This window comes from Haliotis asinina, chromosome 12 (genome assembly GCF_037392515.1).
Source record: "Haliotis asinina isolate JCU_RB_2024 chromosome 12, JCU_Hal_asi_v2, whole genome shotgun sequence".
Lineage (NCBI taxonomy): Eukaryota > Metazoa > Mollusca > Gastropoda > Lepetellida > Haliotidae > Haliotis > Haliotis asinina.
This window is the reverse complement of record NC_090291.1, coordinates 44,116,756-44,138,445: the sequence shown is the minus strand read 5'-3', so window position 1 is coordinate 44,138,445 and position 21,690 is coordinate 44,116,756. Positions and strand designations below refer to the sequence as shown.

Sequence of the window (21,690 nt, the reverse complement as noted above, 5' to 3'; positions counted from 1 at the left end):
GGTACCCATTTTACCCTTGGTTGAACTGAGACATTGTGGACCTATGTATCTTGTCAAAGGATACTATGCAGATGTGTCCACTTTGAGACCTAAACCAATTTGCCTCTACTGGGGACATATGTATAAGAGTAACATTCTTCCTAGGACCAATGAAGATCCGGGGTAGAACAGGTTTTCAGCAACCTATGCTTGTCACAAAAGGCAACAATGCCTGTTGTAAGAGACGACCAGTGGGATCAGGTAGTCTCACTCACTTGGTTCACATGTCAGCGGTTCCCAATTGTGTTGATTGATGCTCATGCTGTTGATCATTAGATTGCCTGGTCCAAATTTGATTATTTATATACTGCAGCCATATAGCTGGAATACTGCTGAGTGTGGTGTAAAACTTTCCTCGCTCACTCACATCTACAGCTGAATTACATGTACCTGAAAGTGTGGGAGTTCCATTAATCGTACAGTGTGTTGACAACAACAGCCACTAAAAGTATTTACATGAGATAGCTGTTAATATACCTGACAAGCAGTGTTCACGACTAGTGTCTGACCCTTTGACAAATCTGGTCCAGTGTAAGCCTACAACCCGATGACCCCAAGTTCCAACTGTATATTTCACAATGACTTTGAATGAAGTTGTTATATGCGACACGTGACACTTGGTTTGCTTTTTCTGAATTTTTACTTTCGTTGATAATATCAGTACACATCAAAAGAAATGTTAAATTGGAAATGCATGTTTAGTTATATTCAAAGGGTCCTATGAATATTTCAGTAGGTCAGACAGACATCTGAAACTTATAGAACCCAATATCCTGTTGTTTTGAATCACCATTCGTGAACACTGGACAAGGTGTGAAATGTAACATATGTTGTATCTGTTATTACGCTTGTTACATCCCAAATTTGACGTATGTTACATTTGACCACTTTCTGTATGACATTTTGTAATCAAAGGTGTAAAATGTATACTCTCCACCTCTCCGTCATCCCAACACCTTGGTGGGCATCTTGTAAATCAATGTATGAGCATAAAAATCAGGGGTCAAAACAGCAGTGTGTCAAGTTAATGGCTTTGTGGGTCACCTCATTCAATATCAGCCTGACTCCAAGAATCCCCTTTAATCAAGACCCTCCTAAAAACCAGTGTCTACTCATGCACCGGTGTATGATTTCCCAAATGATTCTAATATGTTGAGCATCACGTACCCACCAATAGAGCTTAGCATTTAGATTTTTACAGCCATGAAGCTGAAATATTCCTGTGTGCTGTTGTACATGTTATGTGGCTGTAGCAATGCTGTGCTGTGTAAGGCAACATTGACTCAATATCACCTATTGTCATCACATGGCTAGTGATGGGTGACGCTCCTATTGTATTCTTGTGGCTGGTGATGGATGAAGACACAACACACAACGCTTCACCTGTCTGCAAACCATGTGGGGATTCTAGTCTGTGTTTGGGTTCAAGTCATTAGCAAATACTATTCGTGAAAGTCAGTCTTATGACCGCTAAACAGGCTTATTGTCATTGTACTGCAACAGCATGAATCTGTTGCTATGGAGTCAATCTGCCTTACTGATTTCTATCTCTGTTCCTTGAAAATTGTGTTTGTAGTCATGTTATTTTGTCTTAGAGACAATCATAAATAATTTATTGATCGAGTTGTAATTGTGTCAGCCAGGTCCCAATCCACAGAACTTTCGTAGCATTACGACCTTCGTAACTATCTGGTTTGTTTCTATTGTGATCATTCTACGAATGCTTTGTGGATCAAGGCCCTGAACATATACATTTGAGCTTACAGTATATAAATATCTGTAGTGCATCAGGTAAGGCAGTGCTCCTGAGACACCCTTCTTTATCTGAGCTCAGATATACAATGTGTTCATAACATTATCACCTATTATAACTCTATATTTGTCGTAACATTAGGAATGAAATCTCATAATCATAAAAGTAAACGTTCATAATTATGTCTTCTTTTTAAAAAAGTGACAAAAAAGAAGAGGCTTTTTTGCTGTTCACTACAGATATCTGTAGTGCATCAGGAAGGACAGTGCTTTAGAGGCATCCTTCTGGGCCTGGGTTATGATCCTCAAAGACTTTGTTATGTTACGACCCATCGTAACTCTATACTTTATCATAAGATTACAAATGGCATAGTGCTACCAGCCCTTTGTATTGCAGATCAGGGAAGTAAATAACATTCACTCACTCACCCACTGTTGCTGTGTTACAGAGGATGTGCTGCTTTAGGAATAAAATTAGGAAGGACATGATGCTTTGAACACTTCATGGATCTAGATCCTGATCATTTACATGTAGCTTACAGTATAGATACTAAACACCAAAAGAAACACATATTTCAAACAATGAAATCTCATAAAAGTAAGCATCCATAATAATGTCACATGACCATAAAGAAGTGTTGGGGTTTTTTGCTGTTCACTACAGATATCTGTAGTACATCAGGAAGGACAGTGCTCTTGAGGCATCCTTCTGGGCCAGGGTTATGATCCTCAAAGACTTTGTTATGTTACGACCCATCGTAACTCTATACTTTATCATAAGATTACAAATGGCATAGTGCTACCAGCCCTTTGTATTGCAGATCATGGAAGTAAGTAAAATTCACTCACTCACCCACTGTTGCTGTGTTACAGAGGATGTGTTGCCAGATGACAAGGGGGAGTGTGTCATATGTTTTGAAGACCTGCAGAAAGGGGATACCATTGCCAGGCTACCGTGCTTGTGTATATATCACAAAGCGTAAGTTCTATTTGGCTGATTTTCACTGGTTCGCTACAGTCATGACTCAGTGTGTTTTATCACAACGAAGCGCTACTTTCCAATACGATTTGTAGCTATGTCAACATACCTCCTGCAGTTAGTTCACTTACGATCAGGGCCTAGATTTTCGAAGCTCTCTTAGCGCTAAGATAGTCGTAAGTGCCATACGTTAACGTTAGCTTATGACTATCTTAGCATTAAGAGAGCTTCGAAAATCGAGGCCCAGTGCAGTTAGGTAGCTTAGTGGTTAAGACATTTATCACAGGGTTTGATTCCCTTGAAATCTGCATTATAGGTGACAAGCTTTATTTTTGTAAGCCACCATGATATTGCTGGAATAATGCTTAAAGTGTCTAAGCATTATATGCAAACACTCACTCCATCACAGTAATCTTTTTTTGAACATTATGATTATCATACCTTATTGTGATTTCCCTTTTGTTTTTACAATGGTTCGGCCTAATGGTAAATATGTTCGTTGTTCATGTCTGAGTCCCATGTTTAAATCCTCACATTGTTTCAATACGTTAAGATCATTTCTTGTGGTTAGTACAAGGGAATCCTTGTGGTTAAAGTGCCTGCTCATCACACTGAAGACCTGGGTTCGATTACCCACATTGGTACAATGAGACCCATTGAGGGCGATGTGGTTGAGCTAAGGCACCAGGCTAGTAATCTAGCGAGCTTGGAAGTACCGAGATGTAAAAGACCTTGGAGTCACCTTTGTGTGCAAACTTTTTCAGTGTTGTCACAACCCCTAATGTGCAGTACACTACCCTGTGCACTTAGAAGAACCTACGAATCCGTTGGTAGATGACCAGATGGTGACCATATGAATACATGCAAACACCTAGTTGTAGGAACAGCAGTGTGGAGTAAACATGGACAAAGTACTGAAAGAAAATTGTATATTGTGACACTTGTTTGGGGGCTTTTCTTAAGAACACATGAATATCAAAATAGCTGTATGTTTACGAATCGATATTATATCAAAGCAAAACTGAGATCATATTAATGCATGTGAGCATGTTCTGATTGCATATATTGATGCTCATGATGTCAATCAGTAGTATAGGGAATGACAGTCCGAAAACACTTTTCAAAAACCCCTCTAAAAAGCCTCATTTACTAAATGAGGCTTTGGTGGGACCCTTAGCTCTTGCTACTATTGCCCCTACTACAAAGCCACGCCATCACGTTTACCGTGACTTGGCAGGCGGTAACACTGTGCCGTACGGTACGATCAATAATTCTTCTCTTACAAACCCCCTACCCGGCCCATCCCTCAAGTAGTATAAGTTAGGTTCGTCGGCTTTCATATCCACTTTATCTATGTTGTAAGTTTTGACTGACCATATAGGATCGGTGGCTCGCTTACGGCTATCGCCCTCGTGTTCCCCCGGCTGGTATAGATACCTAACTAAGACCCTATCTGGTATCTGTTTCTCCTTCCCACGCAATGGAGCAGACGACTCTGCTAACACTGATTTTAGTTTGATAGCGTCTGCCGGTTTCTTACCGGTGAGACGGGTGACTTCATGGTTGATTGCTGACACCACCTCTGGTAACCTCGCTACCCATTCGGTCGATCGTTTTCCAGGGGTGGTCATCTCCCTAGCATACTGATAGCCGAACAAGCGCTCAGCCAAAGTCCTATTAAATCTCTCAACTATAGCTTGGCTGCGATGGGCTCCGGCCGTGCCACGTCTGACCTTTGTATCGTGTTTGGATAGCAGTTGTGAAACGGCACCCATGAACTCCCGTCCTGGATCAACTTGCAGCTCTGTTGGCCAAGTCAGCGGGCTGCGTTTGTATATGCGTTCTAATCCTTTGGCTACTTTGGCCGAATCTTTCGTGGTCAAGGGTTCGGCTTCCTTGTAACGACTGGCTACGTCCACTACGGTTAAGGCATACTTGTACCTCTTATCATGAGGTAGGAACAGTAGGTCTGCCTGGTGAATGCTATTAGGTATGTTAATTCCGAAACTCCTTCTAGGTACGTAGCGTGGCGCCGGCAAATAGATCTGCCACAGGGCTTGTTTTTCAAGCCACGCTTTGGCTTTCTCTGGTGATACTCGCGCCATTTTAGCTAGCTTATCTACTGCGCTAGCTCCTTTCCAATATCCACGCGGGCTGTAATAAATAGCCTCAAATTTTTTCATGTCCATACGCGTATGTGTTTATACCATCAATAGCTATCCAACGTTTCGTGTCCATAGGCGATAGGGACGTCTTGTTTATAGTCAGTCCGTATATCTTATGTCCATCACTTCTAAGCGTGTTCATCTTATGCCTAAAGGTACGGGTCTTGAACAGGGCTTCCTTGAATCTGGCGTGTTTGATGTGTTGTTTCACCACATACTTCTTAACCCCTTTAGCTTTTCGGATCTCACTATTGTCGGCTTTCAATATGGAGTACATCTTAGGCCTCAAACCTATGTACTCAGCTATTGGCGTGCCAGCACACTCGTCCTTCATCTTACCTAGGACCTTTTTATTTACCGTGCTGTGCATGGTATGGGTCTTAGGATAGTCGCTGGTGTCGTATAAATCGATGTGTTTTTTCATATCCTCGTACACGTCCTCGGTTCGAATCTCCATCAGCAGGGAATCCGTGTCAGTGTACAGCACTTCACACCTGTCGCCGTACTGTTTCTTGAGCTCATTGTAGTAAAAGTCGTACATCAGGTGTTTGGATAAATCGAGGATACTCATCCCAACGTAAACAGGTCGGTTGAATTTTATGTGGCTTTTCTTCATGTGTATGGCAACTAGGTCGTCTGTGAATATTTTATTACGGTTGAATGCCGGACTGGCTATCAATTTCCTGAGCTTGTCTTCCTCATTAGATCTAACCAGTTTCACGGTTACGCGTTTCCTCAGGTTTTCCATAGTCTTACCAAACACCGAGTTGTTCATGAGCTTGTAGAGATTTTTCTCAAAATCACTGGTGGCTTTTTTTCGTAGGTCTGTATTCATTCTGATGTAGGGCTCCATCCATGGGCTCTGGTCGAACATGAGCACCCTGTGTATTTTGGTCAGCCTCATACCCAATGACAGGTACAGCTGTAGGTTGCGATAGTGAACTATGTACTTGGTCTTATTCATTAAGTTAGGCACGAGTTTCTCAACGTCCGCCACACGACCACCTGACAAGTTATGTTGGTACTCAGACATCCAGTCTGTGTTAACCTTCATACGTTCGGGTGCAAGGGGATAGCTGTTGTGCGATGCGTGTAATGCCTTGGGATACTCTAAGTCAACTTCGAGGATATACCCTTTGTTCGAATCTGGTGCAATGCTCATAACATCAACGTTTGGTACCCATTCGAATCCTCCTGTAGGTAGATACTGACTCATAGCCCAGCCGTACAGGTTATTTGCGTCGAGGTAGAGAATGTGATTGGTTGGTTTGTTAGGATCGTAACCTTTCACGTATTGATTATTTGCTTTAGCGTATCGTTTGGATGCCATGGAAATCCCACCTCGCAAGCCTTTCTCAATGAATAGGTGCATGTCGTAATCTGTGAGCAATTCCAAATTAACTCCGGTCTTTCTAAGCAAGGCGTCCCACGACAGACCTGGGCTGGTGTAATACCATGCGGGGTCGAGTTTATACTGCTTTAAACATGTTTGCCGAAACGTCTCGAATACGTCGGCTAACAGCAGTACATCTGTCCTCAAGTACAGGTCATGATAATCGCCAAGGTTCTTACAACCCAGTTTATTCCATACGTTAATCGCGTGCGAGTAATCGTCTCGTGAGACGGACGCTTCATTCAGCTTGCTATAAAAGCAGTCGATAGGAGGTAGTCTGGTCTCTGTGAACTTAGCCCAGCTATCCATGTACTCATATGGGTATACGCCCTTCCTCATGAGCAGGTGTCTAGTCTCGGCGTCTGTGTATCGATCTGTGATAGGGAAGGTATTGTTGGCCTTGACCAGACTGTCGAGTGACGACAGGAGGAATTGAAACGAGTCAATGAACCTAAGTCCGTTTAAGCTGAAGGAGATGTATCTCTCCATGTTGTTTGGGATGCACGATATATTACCATCGATTTTCGCTATGGCCTGCATGATCAAGTGAGAGTCGTATCCTCTCAAGTTGTGAAAGACAACGGGGATGTTTATTGTCTTAGGATTGATTTTAAGCTTGAGGTTGCACGCGTTGTGAGCGGCGCCTCTATACTTACCAGTTATGTGGCAGTGATCTCTCACCGAATCACCGTTAAGTGGCGAGTCGCACACGTGACAGTTAGTGCTACTGGCGTGAGCTATCTTGTCGGCTCTGGTCATACGCATGGGAGCGATTCTATACAATGCATTCCTAATAATTTTTTCTTCCTCCTGCAAGCACTTTAGAAACCTTTCAGCCGCGTCAGGACCCCTATACACTACCGGAGCTTTCGTTTCCCCGTCACAACGGACGACAATGTATCCAAACGAACAGGCTTTATGCTCTTGTGTTTTTTGTGTGAAACTCCCACTAGTGGATGATTCCCCAACCACTAAGGCTTCGAAGTCGGCGTATATTATATAAGGCACAGACATTTGGTTCTTGTGATTGTCGAATTTTAGGATATTTTCACCTTCCTTAGGCATGTCGACTCGTATGGCCGTCTGCCCAACACCTTGGCAATCCTCCAGGTGGGATTCTAATAAATCGGCCCGACTGAAACAGTGTAGGCATCGTACACAAAAGTGTTTTTCCCCATCGTGTTTCGACTGGTCGTGTAACAACCGGCTGAGATGTTTTATCCACGTGTAGTGATACTTTTCACCTTTTTGAATCATGAATAAATTAATAACTTGACAATCCTTCACCGGGCTGACCCTGTGTATTATTGTTGTATTACCTTCGTGGCCAAAAACATTTATAGCCAGATTATTCTGTTTTTCTACTTTAGTAATCTGGGTTATTGGGGTTGGTTCATCTATACCATCCCAGTTGAGCCCATCATCCTGTGGATAATTAGAAGGCCTGTTCGGATTAGTGACAGCTGGAAATATGGCTGACCTGAGAGATAACCTCAGGCAATCGTTTCCTCTATTCTTAACGTTTACTATGGCTTGTTTGTTCTTATAGTAGGGAGGCAAGTCTAGGTATGACCCACCTCTGAACGGCACGTATTTAGCTATGTCTAGATAGACGTTATCGATTTTATCTACAACCCACCCGGACCCCATGTGCGTGTAGCGTTCTAGGTATTCTCGTATCTGCTGAAAACTTGTATCGATTGATGCGTCAATGGTCTCTGCATGTGTGACGACCTCTTGTTTACCTCGGAAGTAAGGTTGAAAATACTCAGTGGTACTCCCAACCTGCTTATCGAGCGACATTTTCACTGTGATCTGAAACTTGATACTTCCTAGATTATTTAGTTCCTGGTTGACCTTATCAGCTATCAGAGGCTTGATATCTGTAATGTCTATGTTTCTATCAACACGCATGCGCCAACCTCTCAAATAATTGCCTACGGCGTGCTCAGTGCGCACAAACTGTAGGTCAATAGCTCTATTCTGTCGTAATAATTCTACAAGCTGTGGTTTTCTCATACGAGAATACCCGCCTAAACCCAAATCGTGTGCCTCGGCTTTCAGTTGTTTTACAGTTGGACGTGCTACTGGGGCATGTGATAACAATGTGGTTAACCCGGCTTTCCCCAATTTTGAATAACCCGTGTATCCAAGCTGTTTCGCTTGAGCTTTTAACTGTTTTACCGTAGGAGGGACTTCTAAACCTAGTAATCTCAACAATGCTGGCTTCCGCATTCTAGAATACCCGATAACACCTCTCTGTTTTGCGACCCTCTTGAGCTCGCTTACAGTAGTCATTGTGTTTACACCTAAGAGAACTAATGTCTAATTGGTTCACAGTAAGGGGAGGTAACTCCTCCACTCTTGATAAAAAATATTTTAATCACTTATTAACCAAACTCGGTTTGTTGGCCACAATTCTCGTAAGTCTTCCAACAGCTTGTGTGAATCAGTGTTTGGTTATTTGATAACAATTCGATTAACCCGGCTCTCCCCAGGTTTGAATAACGCCGGCATCCAAGCTGTTTTGCTATAGCTTTTAATTGTTTTACCGTAAGATAGGCTTCCATATTCAAGACATGTTTACACTTAAGAGAACCAATCTCTAATTGGATTTTATCTTGAGCAGTCGCCTACGTTCTTTTATGTAGTCTTTTTTATTCTCGTATATGAGTTGATGTCTGACTACGTTCGCTCCGTGAGCTTTACATAAACAGTAGTGTCCTTTAACCCCGATACCACACACAGAACACGTATAGTTAGGACTTCCCATATGGAAACAACAGAACCCCTGATTCCTGCATTTCCTACCACAGGCCTCGGTCTTCCCCATAAGTATATATTCGCATCGGTATGGAGCGGGTCTCATGTTTACTTATATAGGTATTTTAGTTTAATTGCTTAGCAACCAACGCAGTAGCTGCTATACCCAACACTATGAAGCCCAGTTCACGATTCATTTGTCCCTTGGATGGTGTGTAGTACTGAGCGAGTGTGGGTTCATTGAGCGCTTCCAATCGTTTACCAGTTAGTAGGTAGTATTCTTTCATTGCTTCATCGACATCGTTGAATGTTTGAACGGCATGGTTTTCACGCTGGAGTTGTTCGTTAATGAAATCGAGCCTCTGGAGGCGTTTTTTAGCGTACTCGGCCTGTGCTCTTTGTAATTTCTCAGTAGCGAGATCGTGTCGCTTCCTTTCTTCCTGTATTTCAGCCGCGTGATCATCTCGTAGTTTCGAGAAGAGGAAATTACTCCCGGAAAATGCCAGGGCATTCACTAACGCCCCACCAACCATCATAGCTATCGTGGCCATCCCTATATTTATTTCATTATATTATCAGGTATTATTCCTTGTTTTACTAGGATGTCTTTTGTGGCCATCGCCATACCAAGGTTCATTATGAGCATACCCATATCCTGTAGGTTGAAATCTAGCTTGATAGTTGGTTGTTTAAGCACCATTTTAGTCAACCGAGCGTACCCTACTGCTAGACTGGCTACCACTGTGGCGTGGTATGCGTCGTTGACGAACGTTTTCCCCTCAGACATTATGTATATGATATAAAATATTTTAAATTATAACATGATATGCGGGTCTACCATGGGGGATACCCCCATACCCTCACTGTTCTCACTGTTGGGTTGTGGCTCACTGTGGGAGGTGTATAACCATGTTATAACCACGGCAGCAGTTACGCCTACAGCCAACAACAGTCGGGTTGGGTTGGTCACTTTATGTTGGTTACACCACCGTTTTTTACCGGCAGCTACTCTCTTAGGATTCTTCTGTCTGGTTACTGTTGGAGGTACCTCCACTGAAGGGGTCACTGTTGGGGGTGGGGTCTCCTCCATCACTGTTGGGGGTACCTCCACTGGTTCCTGTGCAGCATCCATCTATACTATTATTATTATTTTTTCTCTCAAATTGACAATGCTTTGCCGTGATAATCGCCGCCGTCACTGGAGCCAACAACATACCATATTTGTGGTACAACCCGCAGCTGATAGAGCTCACGGCGTGTTCGATAAAAGGGTCTTTCTCGAGGTCCTCCCACAGGTAAAGTCGGCGCTCTGGTGGAATGGGAAGGAAATGTGACACAATACCGGTGTATATCTGGGTCATAGCCGATCCTATTGTCTTTGTCATTTCTGCTCCGAGCCGGGCCTCGTATCTAGCGTACAGTTTATCGATTTCTTCGGCTGACATTTTGTTAATTTTATCTGGAGTGTAGTCTCCAAAGTAATGTTTGGCTTTGCCGCCAACAGCCAACGCCACCAGTTTCTCTCGCTTGGGGGAATCCCCAGTGGGGGAACCCTCCACAGACAATTGTTCGAGCAATTCCTCACACTCCATCTTATAATATAACAAGTAAGATTTAGTTTTAACTATATAATACCCGATACAAACAAAACACAGAGAAATGAAAGTTAAGTTGCACACGACAAATACTTCAAATATCATAGCTATGCTTAGCTTTGCTTAGCTTTGCTTAGCTTTGCTTAGCTTTTACTTAGCTTTGCTTAGCAAACTATATATGCTACTGGTTGGTCGGTCTTTAGTACGAGTTTAGCGTGTTTAGTTTCAGCGAGCTGTTTCTTTACCCGTTCCCGTTCTAATTTACTCATCACATCGTTCTCTCTCAAACACTCCTCGAACGAATCCCTGTCCTTGCAGTGAAATAAGGCCACCCATCGCGTCTGCTCCCTGAGGTCTTTCAACACCGAGTTGAACTTCTGCGTTAGCACCCAGACGCTGTGATTTGCATGCCGGCCAGAGAAGGCCAGGTACGATAGCATGTCTCTCTTTTTTGTTATCTCACGATTAGCGCTGCAGTCGTCCAGTATAAACAGCGTCGGTTCCCCTTTAAATTTCTCGTGAAGAGCTTTCAACCAGTCCTGCAGGCGTGTTCCAGGGTCGATTTTGTGTACGTCCGGGTCCGTCATCACCCAAGGTCGCGCGTACGTTTTATTCATACTCAGAGTAGGGCACATGATAACGATGTTATCGAACACATCCTTGTAGTAACCCTCCAACATATCCAACACGAAAACTGTCTTCCCACAGCCAGTCTGCCCGCATATGATAGCGCAGTGTGGGTCAGTGGGTAGGTGGGGTAGTTTATTGTTGGGGGGTATGGGGGGGTACCCCCCACCCCCACTAGTAGATGGCTTGCACGAATCTCCCATTGTCTATATTAAGTTGCGCGTCCATAATTACGTACAGATATAATTTCAACTTACCAGCGGTTTGAGCCTTCTTAGTAATCTGGATGGTTATCCCTTCGCTGCCGTTATCTATACGGCGCCCGCTACCGTGCAGTTTATCATCATCCGTGGATCGCATGTCCAACCATAGGGCGTACTTGGTGGTCAGGTATTCACCGATCTGCACGGAGCCGAGGTCCAGGTCCTTTGTTATGTAGTCCCCAACTGGTAGCTTTTTTATCTCATCCCACTGCTGGTGTGGTCTCATACCATGACTGAACAGCTGGTTGGGCACGCCCTCGATAGTCACTTCCACCTTTTCAATCTCGGGGTTGAAAAACTTTTCGCTGTCCCTCCGGAATGGATCATAATCCTCCACGGGGACGACCAGGATACCTTTCATCGATCGCGCCGGCACGTTCAGGTTGATATTCCACACAGTGTCGCTCTTGTCTCGCACGACTGATCTATGCCTCAGTACGCGATCGTACAGGATGGCCATCTTCCCAGAGTACTGGCTTCGAACCTGCCTGGCCAGCTCCGGGCTAGTGACCATGTCGAACTCCAGAGAGATGTTGTCTATGGCATAACTGGCCTCATCACCGTTCGGTGTACGCACTACTTTGCTATAGTCGTTAAACGTGAGCTCGTATTCGAGCCTATCACCCAGCGCGGCCTGGTAAAATGGCGCGTGTCCCGTGAGCAACTCGAAGTCGAGCGGCACGCAGAATCGATTCCCGTATGCTAGAGCGATAGCCTTTTCACCGTCCGATAGCTTGTCTTGCTGGTCTGTCGTGAAGACGTATCCTATGCGCGCCCGGGTTGATTTGCTGATACCCTGGTACACATCATTGACTCGTTCTCTCTCGCTTTTCCAGAGATCCTTGTAGCAGTGAAACACGTCGCTGTCGTCGATGCTCAGTACCTCGTTACCGCTTATCTTGACGGTCGTTTTCTTGATGATAGCTCGACCCACGTTCCGCACTAGCTCGCGTTTGTCGTTGTCGGAGGTCAACGTGATATTGAACGCCAGTCGAACAGTGCCTGGTACAATGAGGTCATTCTCACCAAGGTTTGGAAATCTAACCAGCAGAGTTTGGTTCTGGTCTATCTTACTGGGATTGTTGGTGATGGTCACCGACTGTCGCACGGCTCTGGCACCTAATGGCTCTCTCAATTTTCTGAAAGGATCTAATTTTCTACCGTACATTGTTATATATAAATAAAATATATTTAAATACTAATGGATGAAGACATACCTATGGATGATATGCGGGGCGCTAGTGCCCAGGCATATGATGATGAGCAGGAGACCTCATTTACTAGTTCACCATTGAGCCAAGAACTCTTGGAAACAACGGTAAATGATTATTACAAAAGTTTAAAAAACGATAAAAACTACGTTGAACCCCAGGGTATATACCATAAGAATTTTTTTGTTGATACAAAGGGTGTTCTACGTCTTAAGTCTGCCCCAGGGGTTGACCTCTTTAACAAGATCACTAAAAAACCACTGGCCTTGTCAACTCTAGCCAGCCGCAATGGTGGTGCTGAATTTATCCGTGAACATCTAAACATGCGTGATTACGGTGGTGCAATACCTAAGACCGTTAAAGAAGATCTGCAAGCTACCAGATCCCACCTCACCACTATAGATGAAATGACGCCAGAGCGTGCTACAGAAGCCTCGGACAGCATAGAAAAACTGTTGAGCACCTACTGGGACAAACCGTTACCGGGGTTTGACTTTCCGGTAAGGGAACTGTACGGCTTAGACGAAGCCGTGAAACGCGTGCGTGGAGAACTCGTGAACAACATGGGGAAACTGAACGAAATCGACGAGCACATCGCTAGGGAAAAAACCAAACTCACCGAAACTGACGACGATGATATGAAGCGTCGCATCAATGAACGACTACGCGATTTAGAAGACGAGAAACGTACACGATTGGAAGCCGCTTCCTCGAATCGTGAACATCTTCGATCCCAGATCAGTCGCATTCGGGAAACAATCGATAGAATACTGAATGAAGATACAACTTTAGCCAACAGGATTCGGATATTGTTCCGGGAGCAAGGGATCACCATCGCCAGCATTCTGACTGCATTGGGTTTCATCATATCAACCTTGGTGGTGTCACTGGTGGGGGGAACCCCTGTTGGGTCTACAGGAGGCGGCGGAACTCCAAGTGGTGGTGTTAAAGACTGGATTAAAAAACTCGGGGAAGGCCTAGCTAAACTAGCTGGTAAAGCCGCCGAAGCCCTTCCCGGCATACTGGGTAGCATCGTCTCGTGGTTGTTGAGCGCTCTGTCTAAAACTGCCATGTGGCTCAGTCAAAACCTGTGGGCAGCCATCGTCGCCGTGGCGGGTCTGGTGTACGTAGCGGCTAAGAAATCTTTAACCAAATAAGTCCCAAAGTTACCCCACCAACCACTAGGGCTGTTTTATTATCAATATGCTGCTGATAGGTGGTGGAAACCCCCACACCCCCAGGGGGTACCTCCACATGAATTTTAGGCTCCGGAGGTGGCGCAACTATACCCGTTTCACGTGGTGGGATGTGTGGGATATGTGGGGTGTTAATATCGGGGTTGATACCCAACTTTTGGTCCGCCGTGGCTATGACTATTTTGTTGTTATAACCCACCACTTTTTTTATTCTCAGTTGCATATCACTCGGAGCCATATACAACCCCACACCGAACACGTAATTGACTTTCGATCTGGCGTATTCTAACACGTTTTGGTAACGGTCGATAGCCCTCGGGAGATCAACTGGAGAATTGATAGCATCCTCAACGTTGGAAACGAATTGTGTCTGAGCGTCGTAAGCAGTTCCCTTACCGAGGATGTTAGAACGCGTCATCGACTGCGCACCCAACAGCGCCCACACGTACGTTCGAATCGAGTCGTTCAAGCGTATTGTACCAGCACGAGTGAATCCTTTCGATGTTTTTGAGATCATTTTAGTCCAGGCTGTGGCTGCATCAGGACTGGTTTGCTTTATACAGCTGACATGGATCTTTTCATTCGTTGTGGGGCCTGTAAATGTATGACGGTGTGGGTTGTATGAACCATCTTTAGAACCGGCATAATATTTTCCGGACCTGTAGAAGTACACGAGAACTATACCGAGACCATGGTTCACACCAGGAAGGCGAAAGTCTTTATTCGTTGGAATCTCAAACTCCCCACAAATACGTTCATAAGCGCGTCTATCATAGGGGTTATTCGTCATACTCCACGCTTTATCTTGGGGAAGAGGAGCACTTATTTCCTTCAATATTCGTCTCGTTTGATAATAAATATGAAACAAAACAACCGCCTTACTCAGTTCGTCTATACCATAGTCTGGTGTCACACCCGACCCTGTCGTCGCACACCACACAGCAAAGTTGAGTTGGTTCTGCCAAAACTGCATTGGGTTTTGATTCCAATTTACCACCGCCTGCGCGTTATTAACGGACACGACATACTTTTCAAAGATATCAATAAAGGTTGTTTTAAACCCAGTACCATCTGCATTCACCACGATTTTCAAGTGTGCTAAATCCATATTATAATTTATAATTCATATATTATAATATGTACATAACACTTCCAGGAATAACTAGCGGTGAGGCCGTTCAGCTGACGCACTCGATCGATAACACGTCAGGTCAACTCGAAGTCGCACTCTGCGATATCACCTACCTACCGCAATGGACTAACATTAATATCAGCAACAATAAGCTGTTCGTCAGTGGAACTCGCAGTCAAATAACTGACGGCTACTACAGCGTGTGCTCGCTAAACGACGAGGTCTTCAAACCCCTGGGAGCCGAACTCAAGATGAACGACTCAAACGGCACAGTGGTGTTAATCAACAACGGAAGAACCTCCTTGAGACTCGGCCGACCATTAGCGAGGATACTCGGTATGTCTCCTGACGAGATAAAACCAACAACAACCGTCACAGGCACGAAGTTACCCGAACTAGTACCGTACCGAGAGCTATACATTCATCTCGATCAGGTTAGCACAACGTACAACATTCAAGGAGGACACCCTTCCACTATACTGAGAGCAGTGCCGGTTAAAACTGAGAAATTCAACGACGGTAGAACCGAGTCATTTTCACCACGGCAGTATAAGAGATTAACCCAGGGCAACATACCTGAACTGACAATATCGGTGTTAGATATAAATCATAATCCTGTAAATATAGGATACCTCAGCTTAACGCTTCACGTAACATGACCAGCGCACAAGGGCCCGGAGTGAAAAAATGCGTCAATATCGGGATCTCCGACCTCGGAGACACACGCGGTTTCGACGCTCCCGGAGTAGATGGTAAATCATACGCCTTGCAACTAAAAAACAACATTTACAAACGCGTTGAAATCCCCTCCGGTGGAGCCCTAAGTGATATGATAGATACCACAGGGGCAACAGCCAACACTAAGTACGCCCTCGTCAACACCGGTGATGACAACTGGAGAATATACCCATCATTCGGAGGTAAACTGTTCGACTTAGACGATGTTGAGAGCACTACCGTCGTCAAAAACAAACCATATATGCTCGTCTTCACCGAAGATGACAAGTGGGTGTTGTTACCCGATAACAAATGGTTTCTCAATATTAGACTCGTCTCCCCTTACGTGTTCACGGATAACAAAGACAACCACCTAAACAAAGTCGTGAACAATGGAACCCTGCTCGTGGCTTACGTCCCAACTCAGAGACGTAGCATAGTCGTCAGCCCAGTCAACACTATAGCAGCCCACATGCTATCGAGTAAACCGGCCATGCAAAACGTGAAATTGCAGTTGGTGTCTGAATTCGAAGGCGTGGTCAAGATACTAGAGAGTCTACCGGCAAACTCAACATTGTTCATCAAAGTCTACTTAGGGGAACCATCGGGGAATGATGTCGAGATCGTGAAGGGGATCAAACTCGGGTGGGTAAAACGACACCAGTTTCAAGTTTGCAACGTTTACGTGCGGGTGGGTGTCGACTCCAAGACCAGTCTACAGGGGGTCAACGTGATCGTAGAAAACAAGATATCACTAATCAATATATTCCTGCCTGACAACATACACTTCATGGGTATTAAGTTAACCCCTGAATTATTATCAGAAAACCAGTTGGAAATTATATCATAATAGTATAATAATGACCAGTCATCATCCCAACACTACGCTTAACGACCTGGGAGATACGGAGGGATTCGATCAACCTGGTGAGGAAGATGAATTATACATCCTGCACTTCAAAGACAACGTGTACAGACGGGTGTCGTTATCAGATTTAAAAGAACCCAAATGGCCGATCAACTTAACACTCGCCTCACCTTATATCACAACAAAAGAGGGGGGGAGGTTTATCTCTAAGATTAGGAATAACGGTATCTGGCCCGGGGATTTCATTATGGGGAATGAAGAAACAGCCACGGTATATTTTCATGAAGGAAAAATTGGATTACTTTCTGGAATAGAAAATAAATTAACATTTAGTAGTAGTTATTTACACGGAAGGCATCTTGAGATATACTCCCCCTACACAATCATCATAGAAGTCATGTTTACGTATTTTGATCAGGAAAACTCCTCGAAAGGACGTCAATTTTTACCCGGGGTGTCAATACACTGGTTTACCGAACACTTAGATCAATATTGCCGTATTATTATACAACAGGATACCCCCACGAGTTCTATAAAACGTTTAATAAGCCTCCCTGGGGTTTTTATTACAACAGAAAAGTCTATTAGCCTCTCACCTATTATCATTAGGTATGATCTACTCCTTATAGGCTTCAAATACATTGATAGAATATTAACTGAAACCCAATTAAAATATTTTTCAAAATATATATTATAGGATGGGTCTGTACCCAGTCGTAGAGGAAGTAGCGAAGACACTGGAAACCGTAGATGGGTTCCGCTTGAGGCAGTTATGTGATGTGAAACGTCAACTAGAACAAGACCGTGACACGCGGAAAGCATTATGTAAAAAATATAATAGAGCTTTCAATATCGTGGACGGGGCTGACACTACCCTTATGGCAACCAGCATGGGACTAGGGGCGGCAGGCGTTGGGTTGTTAACCACCATCGTGGCTGCACCTATAGTGCTAGGTATTGAAATAACGGCTGGGGTGGCAGGGTTGGTACGGTTGGCGCTTAAGTTAGTATCACGCAGGCTTAATCGTAAGGCATTGAAACACGACGAGATCAGGGTTCTGGCTGAAGCAAAGCTGAACACAGTGAGTGAGAGAATTTCCACGGCACTCTCTGACAGTAAGATCTCAGAAGAGGAGTTTAGTTCAATCCTCTCTGAACTCAAAAAATATAACGGAATGAAACAAGATATTCGATCCAAGTCTCGTAAGTCTGCTATCAGCGAGGACGAGAAAAAAAAGTACATAGCACAGGGAATACAAAAAGCCCAGCAAGCCTTTATTATGAACACCAAAGAGATCGTAGGCGGTTCACATTAAACTGTTTCATTGATATAAACATAACATAGCCGTAAGCGAGCCACCGATCCTATGTGGTCAGTCAAAACTTACAACAAATTATTGATCGTACCGTACGGCACAGTGTTACCGCCTGCCAAGTCACGGTAAACGTGATGGTGTGGCTTTGTAGTAGGGGTAATAATATCAAGAGCTAAGGGTCCCACCAAAGCCTCATTTAGTAAATGAGGCTTTTTAGAGGGGTTTTTGAAAAGTGTTTTCGGACTGTCATTCCCTATACTACTCAATCACAGGATGGTCTTGTTTAGACTTGATTATTTCATAAAGCAGTAATATTACTGGGTGTGGTGTTAAGTAACAAAAACTGCATCTGGTCAGTTTTTCATTTCTTTGCATGATAGGGCAAGAATTGGTTCCTTAACTGTCGTTTGAATTCACTGTCTCTTGACAGTGTTAGCTGATCTGCTGACACAGTTCTTTTGTTTTGTAGGTGTATAGACAAATGGTTTGAAGTGAACCGTTCTTGTCCCGAACATCCAGCTGATTAGAGATGCAAGGAGCTTTGATGTGAGGACAGTGTCAGGAGTTCACAGCAGGTGCAAAATGGTGGACATAAAACCCAATGGTGCATGAATTTTGTGATATCAAACCTTCAATTACCATATTTTGCTTGCACGGAGAAATTGCACAGCTGCCCTTATTGCAGTGGTAGTTGTTAATTGCAGAGCAATTTTGTTTGTGTCGATCTGATAACTTTTCCCTCAGATGACACAAGCAATCAATTCTGGGATCAATCAGCCAGTTTCTATAGATAGTCACAGTTATTTATGGATCGTCAAGACATGGTTTGGATACATGATTTAGTTAAAGTCTTCAGCCAGCAATCAGTTGACCTCAAGAATAATCAATCAGAATGTGAAAAAAATCAATGACTAACTTAGACTGATGGCTGCCAGTTGTCACTAGAAAGGATGACGTCACAAATCATTGCCAATCTCGCTTTGACTCCGACTGTAGCAGCAGAACTGGACTGTATATTCTATTGATTGTCAAGGTGTAACAAGCAGGACTTGATGGAGTTTCCTGTTTTGTCAAATCTCTGATTTGTTTGATCTGTGTTGATTTTGTTGCAATGCGCTATAAGTGAAAGAGGCATTGTCATGAAAACAGTTATCGCTACTTCTATTTGACCTTTTAAAATGTGATTATTTTTTATCCATAGGATGGAACGAGAAGTGTGCATATGCTAGGCGGGTTACCTAGGGAATGCTTTTACACATCAAAATAGTTAACTCTTTTAGTACAGATCCCACCTTGAGGGCAAGTGGTACGTATATCTGTCATTAAAGGGTGAGGCCTGTTTTAGTTCAAAACTGATAATAACTGTGTATATGTGCTAGAGTTTTGTGTGCATAGTGTTTGGTAGGTTAATGCTTGCATTTAACCCAGTGGAGGGCAGTGTGTTCGGTGTTTTGACAGTGTTTCTATGAGCGCAATCTCTGTGGAGATTATGACACTGACTTGATGGATATGTCCTTGTGTGATAAAAGAATTGATGTGGTTTAACTGGTGTACCACAACACTCCAGCTTGGAAGAAAGACTCGAGAATGGTATTAATGTGGATTAACGATGATTATTTCATAACGATACTTCACAGATGAGGTAAGGAGTACCGCATCAGTGTTTTGTGAAAATAATTCTCAGAAGTTCTCAAGTTGCCACAATCCCTCGTGGGAAAAAAACAAACTTCAGTGGATGAAGAGTGAAAGTGTGATAAGATATATTCATACCAGTGCAACATCCATATTTGATGAGTTTCTGTGTTGTCAAGAAGGATGTTTCTGATGAAATATGCTTTCAACTTGTGAAGACCGGTGCAGTGGTGATCGATGTGGATACTGCATAAGCTGTCTTTGGGGCGCTTGACCAGCTGGACAGTCATTCACAGTGTGTACAGCACAACCACCTCTATGTGTATCAGTCATTTATGTCACTGTTGCGCCAGTCTACAACAAGTGGTTCAACGACAGTCAGCCATCAAAGAGCGAAACAGACGAGAGCCACACCCAGACATCAACTTTGTACAGATTTGTCAACATTGTCAATATTAAACAGATTCTCAAGGTTACTCCAATGTGTCAACATTAATAGGTTTGTCAACATTACCAAGATTTGTCAACGTGATATGGTCTTTTCAACAGTGCTCATATTTTGTCAATAATTAACTGACTTTATCAATGGAACAGATATTTGTGAGTGTACCAGATTGTCACCTGCACTGATGTGTGAATTATTCACCATGGGAAATGTCAATCCTACACTTCATTCAGCAATGCCTGATCTTGTCAACGGTCAAGTTCAGAAAACAGTGCTCGTGTTTGTGAACTACTGGGTCTTGTCAGTGGTGCCAAGGTATGTTGTCAAGGAGATGAGCACTTATCAGTGGTGCCAAACTTGACAGGTGAGATGTGTTAGTGGTGGCTAGGCTCAATGTGAAGGAGACAAGACTTGTCAGTAGTATCAAGAGTTGTTTTCAGTGGTGTCAAGACCTGTTGTCAAAGGTGCCAAAACTATCGTCAGCAGTGCCCAGGCTTGTATGTCAATGGAAGCAACACTTGTCAGTGGTGCCAAGACTTGTTGTCAGTGGTTCCAAGTCAGTGGTGCCCACCCCTCTTTGTCATTAGTGACAAGATTTGTCAACAGTGTACAGACACTCAGCCAAATGAATCTATTGTGTGATATAAACTTTTGTAAGATTGTATACATGTACAGTCTGTTGCTGTCGCCATGGATGTGACCTGATATTATACATATACATGTTGTGTCTGTCACTGCTTCTTGTAACCCAATGACTGATGTGCATTTGGCTGGAATTGGACTCTGCGCTCTGTATGTGATTGAGTTTTCGCACGTACTAGTTATGGAAAACTGTAAAGTTAAGAAACTATTATATACTTTCCCCTTGCTAATGTCTCCTGCTAATTAGACCATGATTATCTGAATTCAGATTTGTGGGGTAGCCTAGTGATTAAAGCGTCCGCTCATTACGCCGAAGACCTGGATTTAATTCCCACATGGGTGCAATGTGTGAAGCTCATCTCTGGTGTCCCCTACCGTGATATTGCTGGAACATTGCTAAAAGCAGCATGAAACCATATTCACTGACTCACTAATTCAGATTTGTGAAAGGTAAGGATGTGCCTAAACCAAAACTATAGGGCATTTATCGATTTAATTGTAACCTCATGTATGTACAGCAGGGGTTTTTTTTCTGATGGATCTCAAGGTAACTGAAGAGACATAATGTAAAATGGCCGTGTCACAGTTCTGAACAATCAAAGTCAGATGAATGGTCATTATTTACAAAAACAGCATAAAACCAAATTCCTCACTCACACTATGTACATGATGAAGAAATGATCATAGTGAGAACTATTAAGATCAGTAATATTGTTAAGTGGGAGATTGTCTCTAAAGCTGTTTTCAGTTGTAGAATTCTGCTGAAAATTAACTCGGTAAACGTAGAAGTTGTCTACACCTACATTAAATGAGAACTGACAAACATTTTGGATTCCCCTTTTTTGGGGCAGATTACAAAGTTCTTGTACCTTCTTATCAAATCCTTGGAGTTCCCATCTCGAAGTCTAGATCTGAAGTCTGGGAGTTCAGACTTAAAAGTCAAAGCAGTCCAAAT

The 21,690-nt window shown here is 43.5% G+C and overlaps 1 protein-coding gene across 1 annotated transcript in view; it reads left to right on the top strand.

The window, feature by feature from the left end:
- Window positions 1-21,365, top strand: part of LOC137257773 (E3 ubiquitin-protein ligase ZNRF2-like) — a 35,487-nt gene extending 14,122 nt beyond the window's left edge. Inside the window, exons 3-4 of the mRNA XM_067795197.1 lie at window positions 2,665-2,770; window positions 18,486-21,365. Of these exons, the coding sequence (XP_067651298.1) occupies window positions 2,665-2,770; window positions 18,486-18,543 (164 nt within the window). The 3' untranslated portion in view covers window positions 18,544-21,365. The remainder of the gene's footprint in view (window positions 1-2,664; window positions 2,771-18,485) is intronic.
- The last annotated feature ends 325 nt before the right edge of the window (window positions 21,366-21,690 follow it).